Source organism: Glycine max, chromosome 10 (assembly GCF_000004515.6).
Source record: "Glycine max cultivar Williams 82 chromosome 10, Glycine_max_v4.0, whole genome shotgun sequence".
Classification (NCBI taxonomy): Eukaryota; Viridiplantae; Streptophyta; class Magnoliopsida; order Fabales; family Fabaceae; genus Glycine; species Glycine max.
In genome coordinates this window covers 4,747,560-4,764,316 of record NC_038246.2, presented here as the reverse complement: position 1 = coordinate 4,764,316, position 16,757 = coordinate 4,747,560, and the positions used below count along the sequence as shown (strand labels likewise).

At 30.2% G+C, this 16,757-nt stretch overlaps 3 protein-coding genes across 3 annotated transcripts in view; 2 read left to right on the top strand and 1 right to left on the bottom strand.

Moving 5' to 3' along the window:
* Window positions 1–204: 204 nt before the first annotated feature.
* On the bottom strand, window positions 205–1,438 carry LOC100793369 (ubiquitin carboxyl-terminal hydrolase 34). The gene has a single exon (XM_003537246.5). It carries the CDS (start codon window positions 1,256–1,258, stop codon window positions 692–694), a length of 567 nt encoding a protein of 188 aa, XP_003537294.1. The 5' UTR covers window positions 1,259–1,438; the 3' UTR covers window positions 205–691.
* Window positions 1,439–9,071: 7,633 nt separating this feature from the next.
* LOC100792317 (60S ribosomal protein L12) lies at window positions 9,072–9,970 on the top strand. Its single transcript, XM_003537245.5, has one exon. The coding sequence runs from the start codon at window positions 9,244–9,246 to the stop codon at window positions 9,742–9,744; it is 501 nt and encodes a 166-aa protein (XP_003537293.1). The 5' UTR covers window positions 9,072–9,243; the 3' UTR covers window positions 9,745–9,970.
* Window positions 9,971–14,597: 4,627 nt separating this feature from the next.
* Window positions 14,598–16,757, top strand: part of LOC102662356 (uncharacterized) — a 5,079-nt gene continuing 2,919 nt past the window's right edge. The window contains exon 1 of the mRNA XM_014762998.3: window positions 14,598–15,901. The gene's annotated coding sequence lies outside the window, so the exon portion shown is untranslated. The remainder of the gene's footprint in view (window positions 15,902–16,757) is intronic.

The window sequence follows — 16,757 nt, the reverse complement described above, 5'->3', positions numbered from 1 at the left end:
CTTCTTCTTAATTTATTTGTTTCCTTCTCATTCAACCAATCTTATCCATATTAAAACTACTACAGAAATAGTACTCCATTGCACGCCTTGTCCTCTTTTATCTAGCTTTAACTCCACTTTGCTCTCTCATCATTTAAACACATAGGATCAACAAAACAAGAAATACATAGAACCAAGAAAGAACAAAACTACACGGCCATGAAATTAAATCCTCAAACCCAAAAAGATAATATATTCATATCCAATAAAAAAAAAAGTTGAATGTAGAGCTCAAGAGTGGTCCTTCTTTAAAAACAGCAGACACCAAAATGAGGATATGATCATGATGATCATCTCCTTACTTAGTACTACAATACAAGTCAACAATTAAAAAAAAAAGTCCCCTAATAATATGATCATGAGATTGAGATCATCCACACGAACAACATAGCAAATGGATCTCGATCTTCAAGCACATAGCTACAGTATACTACAACTAGCAGTCACTAAAGTAATTAATTGCCACCTTAACCAAAATTTCCAAAAAAAAAATCTGGCAAAAAATATGGAATCCGATCCATATCTTATCCCTCTCTCTCTTGATATATATATATATATATATATATGTTATGATTAGATGAAAAAGTTGAAACCAAGCTAGCTCTAATCCCCACCCCACTGATAATAATTATTAATACTAATAATTAATTAATTAATCTTCGAAGCCAACTTTCTTCCAAATGGCATTCCTGACACTGCGCAAGTCTCTTCCTTTGAGAGTTCTTCCGATCCCTTCATGCACCGACAGAGAAGCACCTCTTGTCCTAGCCAAATACACATGTGGGGGTACCCTAATATTTCTAAACCCATGGTTTTGTTCACCAACAACGTTGTTGTGTTCTTCATCATCATCATCATCTTCTTCTTCTTTTTCATCTTCACTCTCCCAGTACTTGGGGTGCTCCTTGTAGTCCTCCTTCAAGATCTTGGACCAATCGGGTATGTTCACAGGCAATGACGCCGGGGTAGTGATTCTGTCTCTCCCTCCATTGTTGTTGTTATGATTCCTTGAAGCTCTCTTCAGAACGGAACGCGAACCTGAAGAAGGTAACCCCTTTTTGCCCTGATCCGTTGTTGTGGAAGAGTGGTTGTGGTTGTTCCATAACTCAGCCTCGTCCAACTCGAACATGCCCTCTTGGGTTTGGCTCAAATGGGTGTCTGAGGTTGTCGGAAAGATGTAACGGTTCGGGTTTGAAAGAAAGCTCTTCCTTGACGCCATTGATCTCAAAGAAAACCTGTTTTTTCTTGCTCTCTCTCTCTCTCTCTGGTTTTGTTTTTTGTTTGTTTGTAGGTGGCTTTGTTTTTCAATTCACCGAGTCTTCAATACTACATTTATTTATATTGCTTTCGGAGTAATGGATAAAGCTAACCCCTATGTCTGTATTCAGTGTAATTGCCCTCACTTCTTTTAACGTGAAGCACCCTTTCGATCTGCTTTATCTTGCTTTGAGAATTAATAATGATGAATAAACAAAACGTTCTAGGGGTATTTTAATAAGGATAAATGATGGATTTTGATCCAAAACGTGTAAATCAGTAATAATTTAATATTTTTTTCGTGAATAATAATAATTTAATACTTGATATAGCAAAATTTATCATTTATTCCTAAATATATAAAAGGATACGGTTAATCAGTCTCCAAATAACATTTATTAAATAAAAACTTCTTACCCATTATCCAGAGGCTAGCGAAGATATGAGGGAGGGATATTATACGCAGCCTTACCTTTATAAAAATAATTAAAAAATATATATTTATTATGAAAATTATAAGAAAGGATAAAAAAGTCACATATTAACATTTGTTATATATAAAATGTATGAAAATTATGGTTTATCATTAAATTTTGCATGATTATTTTATTATTAAATTGTGTTACTTTTATTTTAAAATGAGTGTTGTATTTAAAAAAAATTATCTCAAAATAAATATTATATTTGATTTTTTAAGATAATATTAATTGTTTTTTTACATATATCCCTAATAAATATTATTTTAGTTTTAAAATCTTATATTAATATTATTTCTTTTCATCTACAATATTTAATAAGTGGTAAAATTATGATTCTCTTTTATTTATTTATTTATTAATTTTTTAGTATATATAAAATAATTTATAACGATATTTATTTTAGAATAAAATAAATAACATTTAAAACTAATTTAATATTAAATTATAAAATATAAAATTAATTTTTATAATTAAATTATACAAGATGAGATGATTATGAATGCAATGTTGATAAAATAGAGTTTTATGATGGATTTGAGAATTAAATTATAGTATATTCATAAACAGAGTGCAGCTAAGATGGAGATGGAGAAACTTGATTTTTTTATTGTTCTTTTTCATATTATGCTGTCTATTAAAATAATAATACATAACAATAATATTAATATTTAATAGTGATATTTAATTTTAAATAACAGAACAAGAACAGTGCAGAAGCCAAATTGAGAGAGATTGAGGGTGTGTATTTTAAAAACATGGGACAGCTGGCACGGGATGGGTTGAGTTTAAAATTCCCTAAATTAATTAGAGAGAAGTGACAAGTAGGATTGTGTGGAGGGTGAATAAATGGATTATGGAGGAAATAACACGTAGGCAACTTAGTGATCCATGCCATGCCCCCATCACTGAGTGCAGAAAAGGGGCAAAGTTATCCAGTTCCAGAAAAACTAACACGTGGACCAACGCAATGCTTCTCTCCAAATACGCCTTCAGAACAGACTATCATATGCAAAATACTGCTCCTGTAAGACAAAACTTCTACGTTTATAATTAATTTATGCATACCATCATTAATTATTATGTCACATCACTGTCTTATGGAGTTATGGATATTTTTTTTTATGTAATAGGAATATATTTTTAGCCAACTGTCCTATGGACATATTATAATAAAATATTCATATGGTGTGCAGAAAACATTAAATAAAAAATTCAGAAAAGGAAAAAATTATATCAAAAATATACACTTTGTCGTATTTATCCTATATGTATAAATCTAAATTGGTCAAATTTTTACTCCAAAAGTAGAAAAGACATTTAAAAGAATTGAAAAAGTCCATTCAAAAACAAGAAAATTACATTTTGATTGGACTTCGATTTCAATAAAAGCAACACAAGGAAAATATAATTTAATAAACTGAGTATATTATTATTTTTTTCTTTAAAAATTCAAAGAAATCCATTATGAAAAGAGAAATAGGTTTAAAATGGTTATAAACTAAGACTCTTTTGAAGTCATTTATTTGTATTAAGAAAAATTGTTAATCATTTTTAATATATTCATTATTTATATTATTATTTCAAAATTATTATTTTTCAATCATTAATATTTGAAGAAAAAAATAATTAAATAGAAATACGTAAGAAAAAAATATTAATACATCTAGAAATTAAAAAAAATTATAATAAGAATAAATAAATTTCTGAAAAATATATTATAATTAGAAATGAAGGAAATATTCCAATTGTAGAATTCTATACCACATTATCAGGTTCTTTTTATACTACGTAGGAATATCTTTAATAAGGGTTAAATTAATATATTTTTGTTTTTAAAATATGAAAATATTTATTTTTTAGTGTTAAAAAATATCACATTTAATTTGTACCTTTCATAAAAAATGTCTTCTTTAGTCTTATATTAATGAAAATAAAGATTACACGTAATGTATTTTTATAATTCAGAAATTGAAAGAATAAGATTATTTTTAAAAACAAAAAATATTTTTTATTTACAAAGACTACAAATATTGGCTACATAATTTTAACTTAAGTTACAAAATAATTGCAGTAAAAATAGGTTACAAAATAATTTGTTAATGTTTTATAATAAAGTAGTTTTAATATTTCACTCTGAATGGCTAATTTATTTTATGATAATCATTTATCTTAGATAAGATTTAATTATTTTTATTTTGAAAAGCTTTTTTATGATAATAACTATTACAAATATTATTGTCAGCAATATTAGTGCAGGGTGCTCAAAGATCTACTAATATGATTCTAGTCTAGAATCATATTATTTATATGAATGGTCCTTGAGTTAGTTATCTTGAAGTCAAGAATTATAGAGATAAAAAAAAAAAAAAGGAAGAAGAATGACAACAAAAGATAAAACTTATGCAAACTTAAGAATATCAACAAAAATAGAACACAAGTATTGATTGAAATTTTTGTTTTTAGAAAGAAAAAAAAAAGACCAAATTAAAAAGGTGAAAAAGATTAGAGAATGGAAGAAGGTGTCATACTCTATGAAGAATGATGAGTGAAGTCAGTATTCAACACATAAAATTCTAAAATTTTTATATAAGAACCAAAAATGCTCTAATCTAAGAAATAAAAAAGAAATCAATGCTGTACTAACACTCTCAAATGGAGCAAAAAGTTTAATATTATTCAACTTGTGAAATGATATGAATTACAATCTTATTTACGGAATTCCTAAGTAGTAAGTATTGTCCCCATTATAACCTAATATTAAAAAATATAAGCAAGGATCCAAAATAAGAAATCGAATTTAAAGCTTAGACTTGAGCTCCCAATTACATTAGCTTATTTAGTACAACAAAAAAATGTCCAAAACACATAAAGGAATTCTAATATAAAAAATTAAGCGGTAAGCCCATAGTTGGTGTGCAGTATTAAGTGCATCTTGGACTCTTATCCTCTCACTTTGAATGTATGTAAGCAATTATTATTTACACATCCCAACTTCACTAATATACCTCCATTTTATTTTCAAAAATATGTTTTTCTCCAGAAATTACTTAGTGGAATGTTAAATATTTTTAACACATTCTGAAAGAAAAGTACTTTTTCAAAGTATAAAAAATTTAACATTAAAAGTACTTCACAAAAATGTTAAAATTTTAACACATTTTAAAAAGTACTTTTCAAAAAGTCAATTTTTAGGCGAAGAAAAAAAAATAGGGCACCAGCAGCCTTTAAGTTGCTGTGTGTTTGTTATGTGTTGATATACTCGCGATTTCGAATTCTTAAAAAATAACAAAAAAAATATAATATTCTTGAAGAAGCCATAAGAATATGAATATCATGGATGCATCAAAACTCTAATCACAACTATAACAAATTTTTCAAGTGAAATAACCACCAAAATTATGTTATGTTTGTCAATGAAGTCGCTCATATAATTAAGAAGTAAATTTTTTCCAGGGCGAGATGCATAACCAATCACACAACTGCTTTGCAACTACGTAATGTCATCTTCATGAGCTATCCTAAATAGTAGGTTTAAATATTTATTTAGTCATTATAATTTAGCATTTTTTGTTTTTTTTATTATAATTTTTTTAGTTTTTATAAATTATGTTTGTTTTATTTTTCATTTTTAAAATATTTTAGATAATATTTTTTTACGATTCAAAATGTATTTATAAAAGTAAGATAAACTTTAAAATTTGGTAATTAAAAAACATTAGCTTGAAAAACATGAGACAAATGAACAAAAAATTGGGTAAAAAACAATGAAAATGAGTGAAGATGGACAAAGAAAAAATATGAAACGAGGAAAACAATGAAAATATGTTAAAACGATTGATAGAAGGGTTAGACAAAAGGAGACAACTTATGAACATATTATAAACATTCTTAAACACTTATACAAATACTTATATTATGCGATAAATCCAAATGAAATTTAACGGGTGCTACTAAATCTACGATCATAATAAATAGAACATAAACATAAACGAGACTGATATAAAATTTACAATATAATAATAAAATATATTAAAGCATTTGTCTGTAAAATAATTATATTTGTTAACAGTTCAAAATCCTGTATTTGTTAAACAAAGCATTTTTTTATATTCATCTCCACCAACTTTAGACTTTAGACTTTAGACTTTTAGAGGATACCAGACTGCGCGGGCCTCCACCTCCAGTCTTCACGTTGATTCCAAGAACAACGTTTATATAATTGGATGTTCTTACTGCCAATAATTGTTCATGTTCTTACCTCAACTAATAATATTTTTACCAATTGATTCCGAGGAACTAGAATCAAATTCTGTTTTTACCACTATTGTTTCTTAGTGTAATAATTAAAATATTTAAATTTTAAAAGATTTGTCGATCAATTATTTAAAAGAAAATTACAACTATAATACCATTCTCTTTATTTTTATATTAAAAATGACCTGCGGCATTGCTTACTTTTGTTTGGGTAGGAGTAGTTCTAACTTCAAAATGAGAAAACTCAATGGTCACTTTATTATTTTTTTAATCATGTTAACACGGTGAAATATTTAGTAGTTTTGTTAATGGTTATTATCCATCACCAACATAGATGATAAGCTTTGATGAAATATTTTTTAATCCTTTTTTTCTCACAACTCAAACTTAAAACATTACTTAAAGGATTTGATTTTAATTTTTCTTGAACTAACATGTTCTTAATAATGGTCACTTTACATGAGTGTAAAGAAAATGAGGTAGGAGAGAAAATTAATTCAAAAATTTGAATAGAAAAAAAAAAACTAAAACATCAAAATTTTAGTCTTTTATTTGATCAAACAAAAAATAATTGAATACATCATTGTTCATGTTTCTTTTTCTTTCTATCTTCTTTCCTTTGCATTCGACTTATTACCCATTTCAAAGATCAAAGTGAAGAAAAAAAGAAAGTTGCTTGTGACTATTCTAGTTTTAAAGTCATTCTACCAACAAAGGAACTTAGGAAGATGTACCTATCCTAATAATGATGCATGTTTGTTGGTATCTTCCCTGGAGTATACTTATAGTAATTAAACACCACGTAAAACGTGTTTTGGAAAGTAAGAACCTATAGCTTGGAGTAGGCTTGTAGCCTATTTCTTAACATATGCACATATTGCAAATATTGAGATTTTTGTATTATAAACAGGTTCCATATTGTACAATTTTTTTTTTATTGGAACCAAACGCTACAATCAGCGCAGCGAGCATGGAAATAGGGTTAGCTTTTACTAGGGTATTGATATTCAGGAACGAACGAAGCTTAGAAGATCACATTGATACGAAGAGCTTTGCCAAAGAAGAATAGGAGAGAAAACAAAGAATGAAGGAACGCAATTCAAGTAAATAAAAGAGGAAGAATGGAAAACTCACTGTTATAGAACTATAGAAGAAGTAAGCAATTTTGTCCACCAAAGACCAAGATTTAGAAGTCTAAAACAATAGTAGGTATAATTATTACATACCTTTTTTTTTACACAATTATATATCTCGTCAAGTTTAACAAAATAATCTAAATTTTCTTTCATGATAGTTTTCACATTATATTTTCTTTTTGCACTTCGTGGCATGCAATATCTCTTTTCTTATTAGCAAAAAATAATTTTAAAAAATAGAAATCAAACACAAATTTAATCTAAGTTACATTTTAGATACAAAATCAAAATTTCCATTCTTTTTTATAACAATTTATTATTTTTAATAAAAAAATCTTGAAAGAGAAGAATCATTTGTATACTCGTATCAACGACTTTTTTTTTTTTGACAAAAATAGATAATTTAAAAATACACCCAAAGAGAATACTTTGGAAACAATTTACATAACATGACACATAGGAACAAGATATAGGAAATATTATCACGAGTGACATTTTATGTTTATTTTTTATTTCATATTGATTATATTTATAATTGATATAAAAAAATACATATAATCCATCTAAAAAAAAAATCACAACCGACAGTTAGCACCACTCAGGTGCCATGCCATGTAAGTTGCTTCTGAACTACGTAAGTTGTTTCTGAACTGCACTCTTTGGGTAAATTGATTTTAAAAACACCCATTTTTGTCAAAAAATCCGTATCTGTCTGGATCACCAAAAAAATAAACTCGTATCAGCCCAACAAAAACGGAGTCCAATTCTTGGCTAAATGAGGCAATTTTCTTCCTACACCAGCCCAATCTAAAATACACACAACAAATTTTCTATAATTCCAACATTACCCTTTTCAGGTTTGGGGAGATATGGCCATGAGCCATATAAAACAAGAATGGAAGAAGCCCGGACAATTGACGAGGTTGCGTTCAATGTTCGAGGCCTTTCAATAGATTGCTTCATTCCACCTGCTGGTTTGAGAACAACTTCTATCAGTGAAGCTTGCGAACTTCCTCAGTATGAAAGAGTAAAGAACTCACTAGCAGTACATCGGGCCAAAGTTGTTGTGTTGGAGAAATCACATAATTGCAGCATTGATAGTATGATTTGGAAGATGGAAATCTAACGGACGGGGTAGGATCGATTAAAGGCAATTGTTAATAGAAATCACTAGTTTTTGACTACTAATGTTTAGATGTTAGAATAGGGGTTCAGTTGGTTCTTTAAAAGTAAATGGGGACTGTCTCAGTATTTTTAATGAAATTTTGGCATTGCTGAAAGCTGATCCTTATTTAAGTTGTATAAAATAAAATTTAACTTTTGTCAACTGTAATTTTTTTAAATATATGCAACAACTGATTGTGAATGGAAAAGCGGACTACAACTTACGTTTAGGTTATCATGTTGGTAATTAAGTCTCAATTAAATTACTCTTATTTTCTGATTTGTTGCCTACAATTAGAATATCATGTGCAGTGAGATCTTCATCCCCACCTACATCTATTGAACAATCAAGTGGTCTTCATCTAAAGACATATGTAGAGGTAGTAATCATATTGCTTATTTAATTATTTCTTTTGCATCCCCTGGCTTGCCTTTTACTTATGGATCATATAGAAATGCATATCAATTATTATTTTCGGTTGTGTCTTGAAGGTCACTTTTATAGTAATCAAAATACAACATTTAGGCAAAAGTGTCTGAATCAACTTGGGGGACAGTTGAGACCTGGTTTAACTCAGAGTATGCTGTGAAAAGTGGAAAGGATGAGTGGGATGTTAAGAAGGTGAGGGGAGAGATGGGTGTATTTAAGATTTTAAGTGAAAGACAAATTTGATTTTTCACATGATTTGTTTGGTGTATTTGAGATTGGACTGGTGCAGGAAGAATATCTCCTAAATGAGGAAGGCCACAACGTAAACCCATTCGGACCCTCAAAGCCCACAAGCCCAAGCCACAAAACAAAACCCTAGCACAGAACTTTATATTTCCAAGTCCCAACACAATCTCATCCTCCCCCTGCAAAACCCTAATTCCCACCGCAAGGTAAAAAAAAAAAAAAAAACCAGTGGTGCGCGATGCCACCGAAGTTCGATCCCTCGCAGGTGGTGGACGTGTTCGTCCGAGTCACCGGCGGCGAGGTCGGCGCGGCGAGTTCCCTCGCTCCAAAGATCGGTCCATTGGGTCTCTCCCCAAAGAAGATCGGAGAAGACATTGCGAAGGAAACCGCGAAGGACTGGAAGGGCCTCCGCGTGACGGTGAAGCTGACAGTACAGAACCGGCAGGCGAAGGTGACGGTGGTGCCCTCCGCCGCCGCGCTTGTCATCAAGGCGCTGAAGGAACCTGAGAGGGACAGGAAGAAGACGAAGAACATCAAGCACAGCGGGAACATCTCCCTAGACGACGTCGTTGAGATCGCCAGGGTCATGAGTCCTCGCTCCATGGCCAAGGATCTCAGTGGAACCATTAAGGAGATTCTCGGGACTTGCGTTTCGGTTGGGTGCACCGTTGATGGGAAGGACCCCAAGGATCTGCAGCAGGAGATTTCTGATGGAGATGTTGAGGTTCCTCTTGAATGAAGTTGCTGAAATTTCAGTGGTTTTTTGTTGTTTCGTTTATGTTGTTTTTTTGGGCAATTTTGGTTTTTTTTTCTTTTTATAAAGGAATTTGAGTCATAGGAATGGTATGATAGTTAAGACTTTGGTAAATGATATCACATTGTTGGGTTTTTGAGTAATTTTGTAATGGAGTTGTGATTTGTATTGTTGCCAAAACCATTTGTCAAATTTTAAGGTTGGATCGTAAGTTTGTTATCTGCTCTATGGATTGCTTTTCTGTGCTCGTTTATGTTGTATGTGCGAAGGGTAGCATAGCAAAGTTTAGTAGTATTCCGAAGAGCAAAATGAAATATAAGATATTGGGTGAAATGAATTAAACAATTCAATTCGATAAAAATTGTAGTTTTTAAATTTTTATATGCAATTTAGAAGGCAATCTCTGGTTAATTTGGTAAAGGGACCCGAATATGAATTCTGTGAAATACTAATTAGTGTTATATAATATGATCTGAATTTACAATAATGGTCTAATAATTAAGCTAAACATATGACTACTTAGAAGAGTCATGGGTTTATCATTTCATTCAAATTAAGTTTTTTAATTAAAATTGTCACTTGGAAATGGTTTTACCTATCCATTACCTATATTACTTTTCTTAATAAATCTCTTTTTTTTAGAGGTGTTAGTTTAATTGTGTGGGATATTGTTTGGTTATTTTGAGCACTATTCCTCCAAGTCATGAACCCAACTTGTTGGCTTTATGCATAACCTCGAATTAATCAAGTGTGTCTTTCATGTGTACATTTAACTTCAGTGTAAAATAAACCTCTCTCATTTACACAATCTTCCTTATGGCTAGTGTACTATTGAGGCTTGTTAATCACCTAGCCCTATCCCTTAAACTGTTAAGTATACATCATCGTCTCTTCTCAGTTGTCATCATGTATGTTCTTTTATTATATAACTAGTCATTATTTTATTGACTTAAGTGTCAGTATGTGTTTTATAGAAAGGAAATTTTTTCATGTCCAGAAATGGTGATATACTGATATGAATAAATGGTGAATTACTTTTATGGTAGATTTGGTAGAAAAGAAATAGGAAAGAAAGAAGAATTTTTTTAAATTTTTTTGTGTGAGTCTCACTTATTCACACCTTTATCTTTCTATTTTAATTTAAATATTTTTTTTCTTTTTTCTCTTCTCTCCAACCAAACAATCCCTTAGAATTGCTTTTCAAGAGCAACTAACATAGAGTTAACTTAAAAGCATACCTGACAAAAGCAAAATTATATAGCTTGTTTTAAGGTGACAATTTTATATTAAATTTTATTATAAATTTAATTTTTAGATAAAAATATTCAAAAGATAAATCAATTAAACTTTTTTATCAAAATTAATTTACAAAGTTAAGATGATTCAAAATCAAGAAGGCTTACTTAAACAAACTACAAGCGTCATGGCTATGTGCATACTCTCCAAGATTTAAAAAGAAAAACAAATGTAGAATTAAGGAAAACTAATCGATTCTCTCTCTTTTTTTCTTCTTAACAATAATAATAATTACATAGGAGGGTGTAAAACTATTGAGACATTGGAGAGGGGTCTTATCTATACCGATGGGAGATCTTTCTTATAAGAGCAGTTGAGAAGTTATCTAATTTGAGGGGTGTTCTTTTCTGCACTTGCGGAATTGCTTCGTGCACGTCTTATATTACTTTCAGAATGATTGCACATCTCATATTGCTTCCAGAATGATCATCCTTAAAGCAAGATGAATACTAGTGATATTCTTTTTAACACTCTTTTTCGAATACTTTCTTTGATCCTCTCTTTCAAATAACTTCTATGTGATTTGTTAGAATTTATTAAAAATTATTAATTTTGGTAGGTTTTATTTCTCAATTAATGTTTTTATATCCCGATTTATATTAAATGAGAAGCAAAATTTATTAAAATTAATCATTTTTAATAAATTCTAATCAAGAGAGTACCCAAAAGAGAATGTTACTAGCATTCCTCTAGAAAGCAATATGAGAAGTTCAGGACTTAATTTGGAGAGTGCAGCAAGCAATTGTGTAATTTGAGCGGTGAAATACAATTTTAATCTTATCTTTCTTCACTAAAAATAAAAGAGCCTTGTTTTTTAGGTCAATAAAATAAAATAGGCTTTCGGTTCAATGGACTCGATTATCTTCAATGAAGCAATTTGGGTGTTACTTTGGGCACCCAGCATTTTTGCTGGGACACCCAACACCTTTAGTAAAATGACTAAATTACCCTTAAGCCATTTAATACATAAGGAACAGTGACTCATCCTCTCCCTTTCTCCTCTGCGCCGCTTCACTTCTGCTTCGTCTTCTTCCTCTTCTGTTCTGTCTTCTTCCTCTTCCTCTCGTTTTTCCTTTGCTTCTTCTTTTTTCTTCGTTTTTTTTGCTTCTTCTCACGCACATTGTTTCTTCCTCTGTCGCGCGTTGCTGCTGGTTCGTCTTCTTCGTTGCTGCTGGGTGTTGATTGCTGGTTGTTGCTTGGTGTTCGTTGCTGCTTCGTCTTGCTGGTTGCTTGGTGTTGAATCCAATTCCTACTGTGATGAATAAAAGTGCAATTAAAATTCCTGGGGAGTTATACATTTGTTTATTGATAAACCATGAACCAGAATAGATCCCACGCTGTTGTTCTTATTCTTCCTCTCCAACAAAAAAATGAATTTTTTTTGGAAAAATTCCATACAGATTGTTCGTATGAACCATACGGATTGACATTCCGCATGAACCATACGTATGGATTTTTTTTCTGTTAAATAATTTAAAATTTAATATTAGATTGCTAAAATTAAGATTAGATTGGTGAAACAATTAATTTTCAATATTATAAATTTTAAATATGATAAGATTTTTAGTTTAAGATAATGATTAAAATAAAATTTGAAAGAATATTTGATTTAGTAGTTATAAAAAATATTGAAACTAAAATTTAAAATATGATACGATTGTTAGTTTAAAATAATGATTGAAATCAAATTTAAAAATATATTTGATTTAGTAGTTATAAAAAATGTTGAAAATAATTTAAAATATGATAAGATTGTTAGTTTAAGATAATGATTGAAATTAAATTTAAAATATATTAAATTTGTTTGTTATAAGAAATATGGAAACCAAAATTTAAGATATAATAAGATTGTTAGTTTAAGGTAATGATTGAAATTAAATTTAAAAATATATTTGATTTTGTAGTTATAAAAAATATTGATAACATAATGTGTCATTTTTGTAGTCATTTTTATTTATAATTTATATATTTAAACAAATTAATTGTTATATAAAAAATAATCATCAAAAAATTTATTATGTAAATTTACATATACATTAAATATAAATTAAAAAATTTAGTGTTATATATAACGACACTATTTATTTATAATATAATGTATCTATTAGCTCAGTTGGTTTGAGTATTTTATTAATAATGCAAGTGACATAAGTTCAATCCCTTCTTGGACCATTAATTTTAAATTAAATCTGTAGGCCCAATACGGATTGTCAATCTGTACGGGTCATACGAATCGTATGTGCATACCATTTTTTTTGCTTTTCTCCGATGATGAAAACCGATCAAAAATTATCGTATACTCCTAACAAATTCACGTACACCACCGAAGACCAAATATGCTTCTAAAACGCCTTTAATGGAAGCAACTTACACTAAGTTACAGAAAATTTGCGGAAAAAAAATGACGTTGCAGAAATGAAAAAGTACAACTGCTATTTATAACCGAAAATACCCTTAGAGGTCCAAAATATGCTGGAAAGTTGCTGGGTGCCCCAAGCAATTTAGAGGTCCAAAATATGTCCAATTTAGCCCGTGACGGGTTAAAGGGCCGATTCAATAAAGTACGAACGTTTACCCTCCTGTGAGTGGTTTCGCCGCACTTTGGGACTTTGGGTAGTGCTTAGAGTAACAGAATAAATGTATCTATTTATTTGGTCAGACGGGAGAAAAAAGTTATTTGTTACTTGTATTGCTAAGGCAATGACTATAACTGGAAACGTTTAGAATTTGCAATTATTGAGCTTTTTATTCATGTTCCCATACTGTGCAAATCATCGAATATATCACACCTGTTAAAAGAGTAAGCTGGAGTAGTGAATGCTGCCGTGTTGGTATTTGAGACTTTTGCTTGCGTAGTTGGGAAAGGATAATGTTTTCTAACAATCAAATAGACAATAACAAAAATTCTTATTTGATTTTAAAATTATTTTTGAGATACATGTATACAAAATAAGATAATATAATAGTTATATACGATAATATAAAAGATAATACGACCTCTGTTATTACCGGAGATAGTACTAAAGTTCCAACATGATGAATTAAAAAAACGCGATTAACAAAAGTATAATTAAGAAGAGAGATTTATTAGATGTGATCAATTATATTTTTTAATAATCAGTAAAATTATATAGTGAATATTTTATATCAATAATATTATTATAACAAAGAATCTTATTAAAAACATTGATAAAAAAACTAAAAACTAAAAATATTTATCATACATCATAAGAGAACGTAAAAAAAATCATAGATAAAATATGTTGCATAAAAAAGAAAAGAAATAATTATATACTATATCAAATATGGTATTAATTGCTTGTCATTCAACTCTAAACATAAATATAAGTTGCACATGTAACGCAAGTTGATGGAGAAGAGAAAAAGGAGGAGTTGCTGACCATTTCTTTTCCCTCTACAACAGGCAATTAATTAATTTTAGAATATTTGGACGGAAGGCATTGAATTACGCACCACACTCCTACTAATTTTTCCTGGAAGCTTCCTACGAATATGTCAAGAATCACTTTTGATTTTATTCTCACTTGTATATCAGCAATATGTGTGGTGGTCTTAATCTCAAGATATCTCCTCCTAAAAACTCGTGATTTTAGCTCTTTATTCTTACCTCCCACACTAACCTTTTTTTGCATATAAATACACACAAGGGTCTTGGTTGTGTCTCACAAACCATATTAAAACCCTTTTTTGAAATACTCTTGTGACCAACCAAGGTCTCTTATTTCTAGACATAGGAGGAGGAGAGAAGAATTGTTTCTATTTCAAAGATTCAGCAAATTAAGGAGCAGAAAAAGTCACATATTTTGTTGTTGAATTCATCAATATGGCTAAGGGAATCAGAAACCTAAGTTCGTGGATGGAGGTTGCCCCGGCACCAATAATTTTCCCAACAAAGCCTTCTAATTCGCCTGCTTTGGAGACCATCACAGAAGAAGTTGCTGAGGATGATGAAGCTTCCATGAATACCCTTCTCAAGTAGTAGCAAATGTTGCAGGATCAATTATGAAGCCTCTTTTGAAGAGGCTTCAGCTTATGAAGATTGAAGAGGATCAATCAAGTTGTGGAAATAATCACTAGTTGTTATTCGCTACAACTTTGTATAGTCAATTTTGTGAAATATGTAGTTCTCTTTTTCCTTCTTTTTGGATGATTTTAATCTATACATCCCTGCCTTTGTTTAGGCTGGAGTTGGTTTATTAAGAAATGGCAAATTGCAGTTTCTCGTTGTTTTGACAAATTTGATGGACCGTAGTTGATATCTCTTATTAATTTATTCTCAAAATCAAAATATCATGCGTTTGATTCCCATTAATATAAATATCAGCCGAGACTTATTAACCTTAATATCGATTAAAATAAAACAATATAAGGCTAATTAAAAGCATTATGCTTGTAACGACATATTATATGAGGCAGGAGATACTCAGTTATGTTTATGCAGAATAAGTATGTGTTTGTTTTAGCCTATGTTTGGTTTAAAAGAAAGGGGAAGGAAAGAAAGTCAGAGGAAGGAAAGATGGTGGAAAGTGAATCTTTCCACTGTTTGGAACAATCTTAAAAAGTGAAGGAAAGAAAATTTTATGTGGACCCCACCCAAAAATCCTTTCCGCGCTACTTTGGACGGAAAGCGGGAAGAGCGACCAAAATTTTGGGCAAAAGGACAATAATGCCCTTCTCTTTCATCAAATTCTATTTGTCTTTTTGAATACCCTTCAAATCAAAATCCTTCAAAAAAATTGCTTGCTCTGGTTCTTGTTTACCTTCCAAAATCAAACTGGTCCATTTCATTTGTTCTACTTCCACAACCTTTCAGTTGCTTTGTAAGGTACCATCCCTATTCTTCCTTCTCATATGGGTTTCTTTGATGCCATTGAATAAAAATGTGTTGTTGTTGATCTTGTGCTTTGTACGTGTTCTTTGTCTACTTGGCACACATTATGTTGCTTTTGCTTCCTTGTAAATCATTTGAAAAGCTTTCTATTTTATTTTATTTTTTGAAAAATTTATGAAATCTAATGAAGTTTGTGTTGTTTGTGGGTTGTTGCTACTGATTTTTAACTTTGTTGTGATAAAGGATGATTGAATATTTTACACTTATTCTCTATCAAAATTGGTTCAACTGTCTGGAGATTTATCTTTGAAGACTGGTTGTGTTAAGGGTAGTACTAGTAGGAGCTAACTTTTCTACATCTATGCTACTGTGTTAAGTGATGCCATTGAGGGGAATGTTTTAATAGGTTTGCTTTGTTTGCTACGGATCTTAAATTGGTGTTTATGCTGGGTGATTACTTGCTGTCTTGGCTTGGGTAGTTTTCTAGCAGGGTATGGTATAGGAGTAGTCTTGTTTCATTTGGAGAAGAAAAGCCTTGTGAGTGGGATGGCACTAGACAAGTGGTGTACTGTGTATTTGTTTCAAGCATGCCTTATGCCCTCTTTAATATACTTTTCTTGGCCTTTTCCAAAAAAAAAAAAAATTGGTCCAATTGATAGTTAGTCTTAAAATGGTCATTTTTTTATTTTGATTCTTCTATTATATATACTTTACTTATTTGAATGTGTATTGAAAAATATATCAAAACTCATTGATTTATTAAATGTATATTCATTGAAGGTTAACATTTATACTCTGATATGGAGTTTTTAATTAATAATGAAGACAAGTTTGGTGATGCATGGATATC

Bases quoted from the DNA above. Each gene is read 5' to 3' on its own strand.
- LOC100793369 (XM_003537246.5), bottom strand. From the start codon at position 1,258: ATGGCGTCAAGGAAGAGCTTTCTTTCAAACCCGAACCGTTACATCTTT.
- LOC100792317 (XM_003537245.5), top strand. From the start codon at position 9,244: ATGCCACCGAAGTTCGATCCCTCGCAGGTGGTGGACGTGTTCGTCCGA.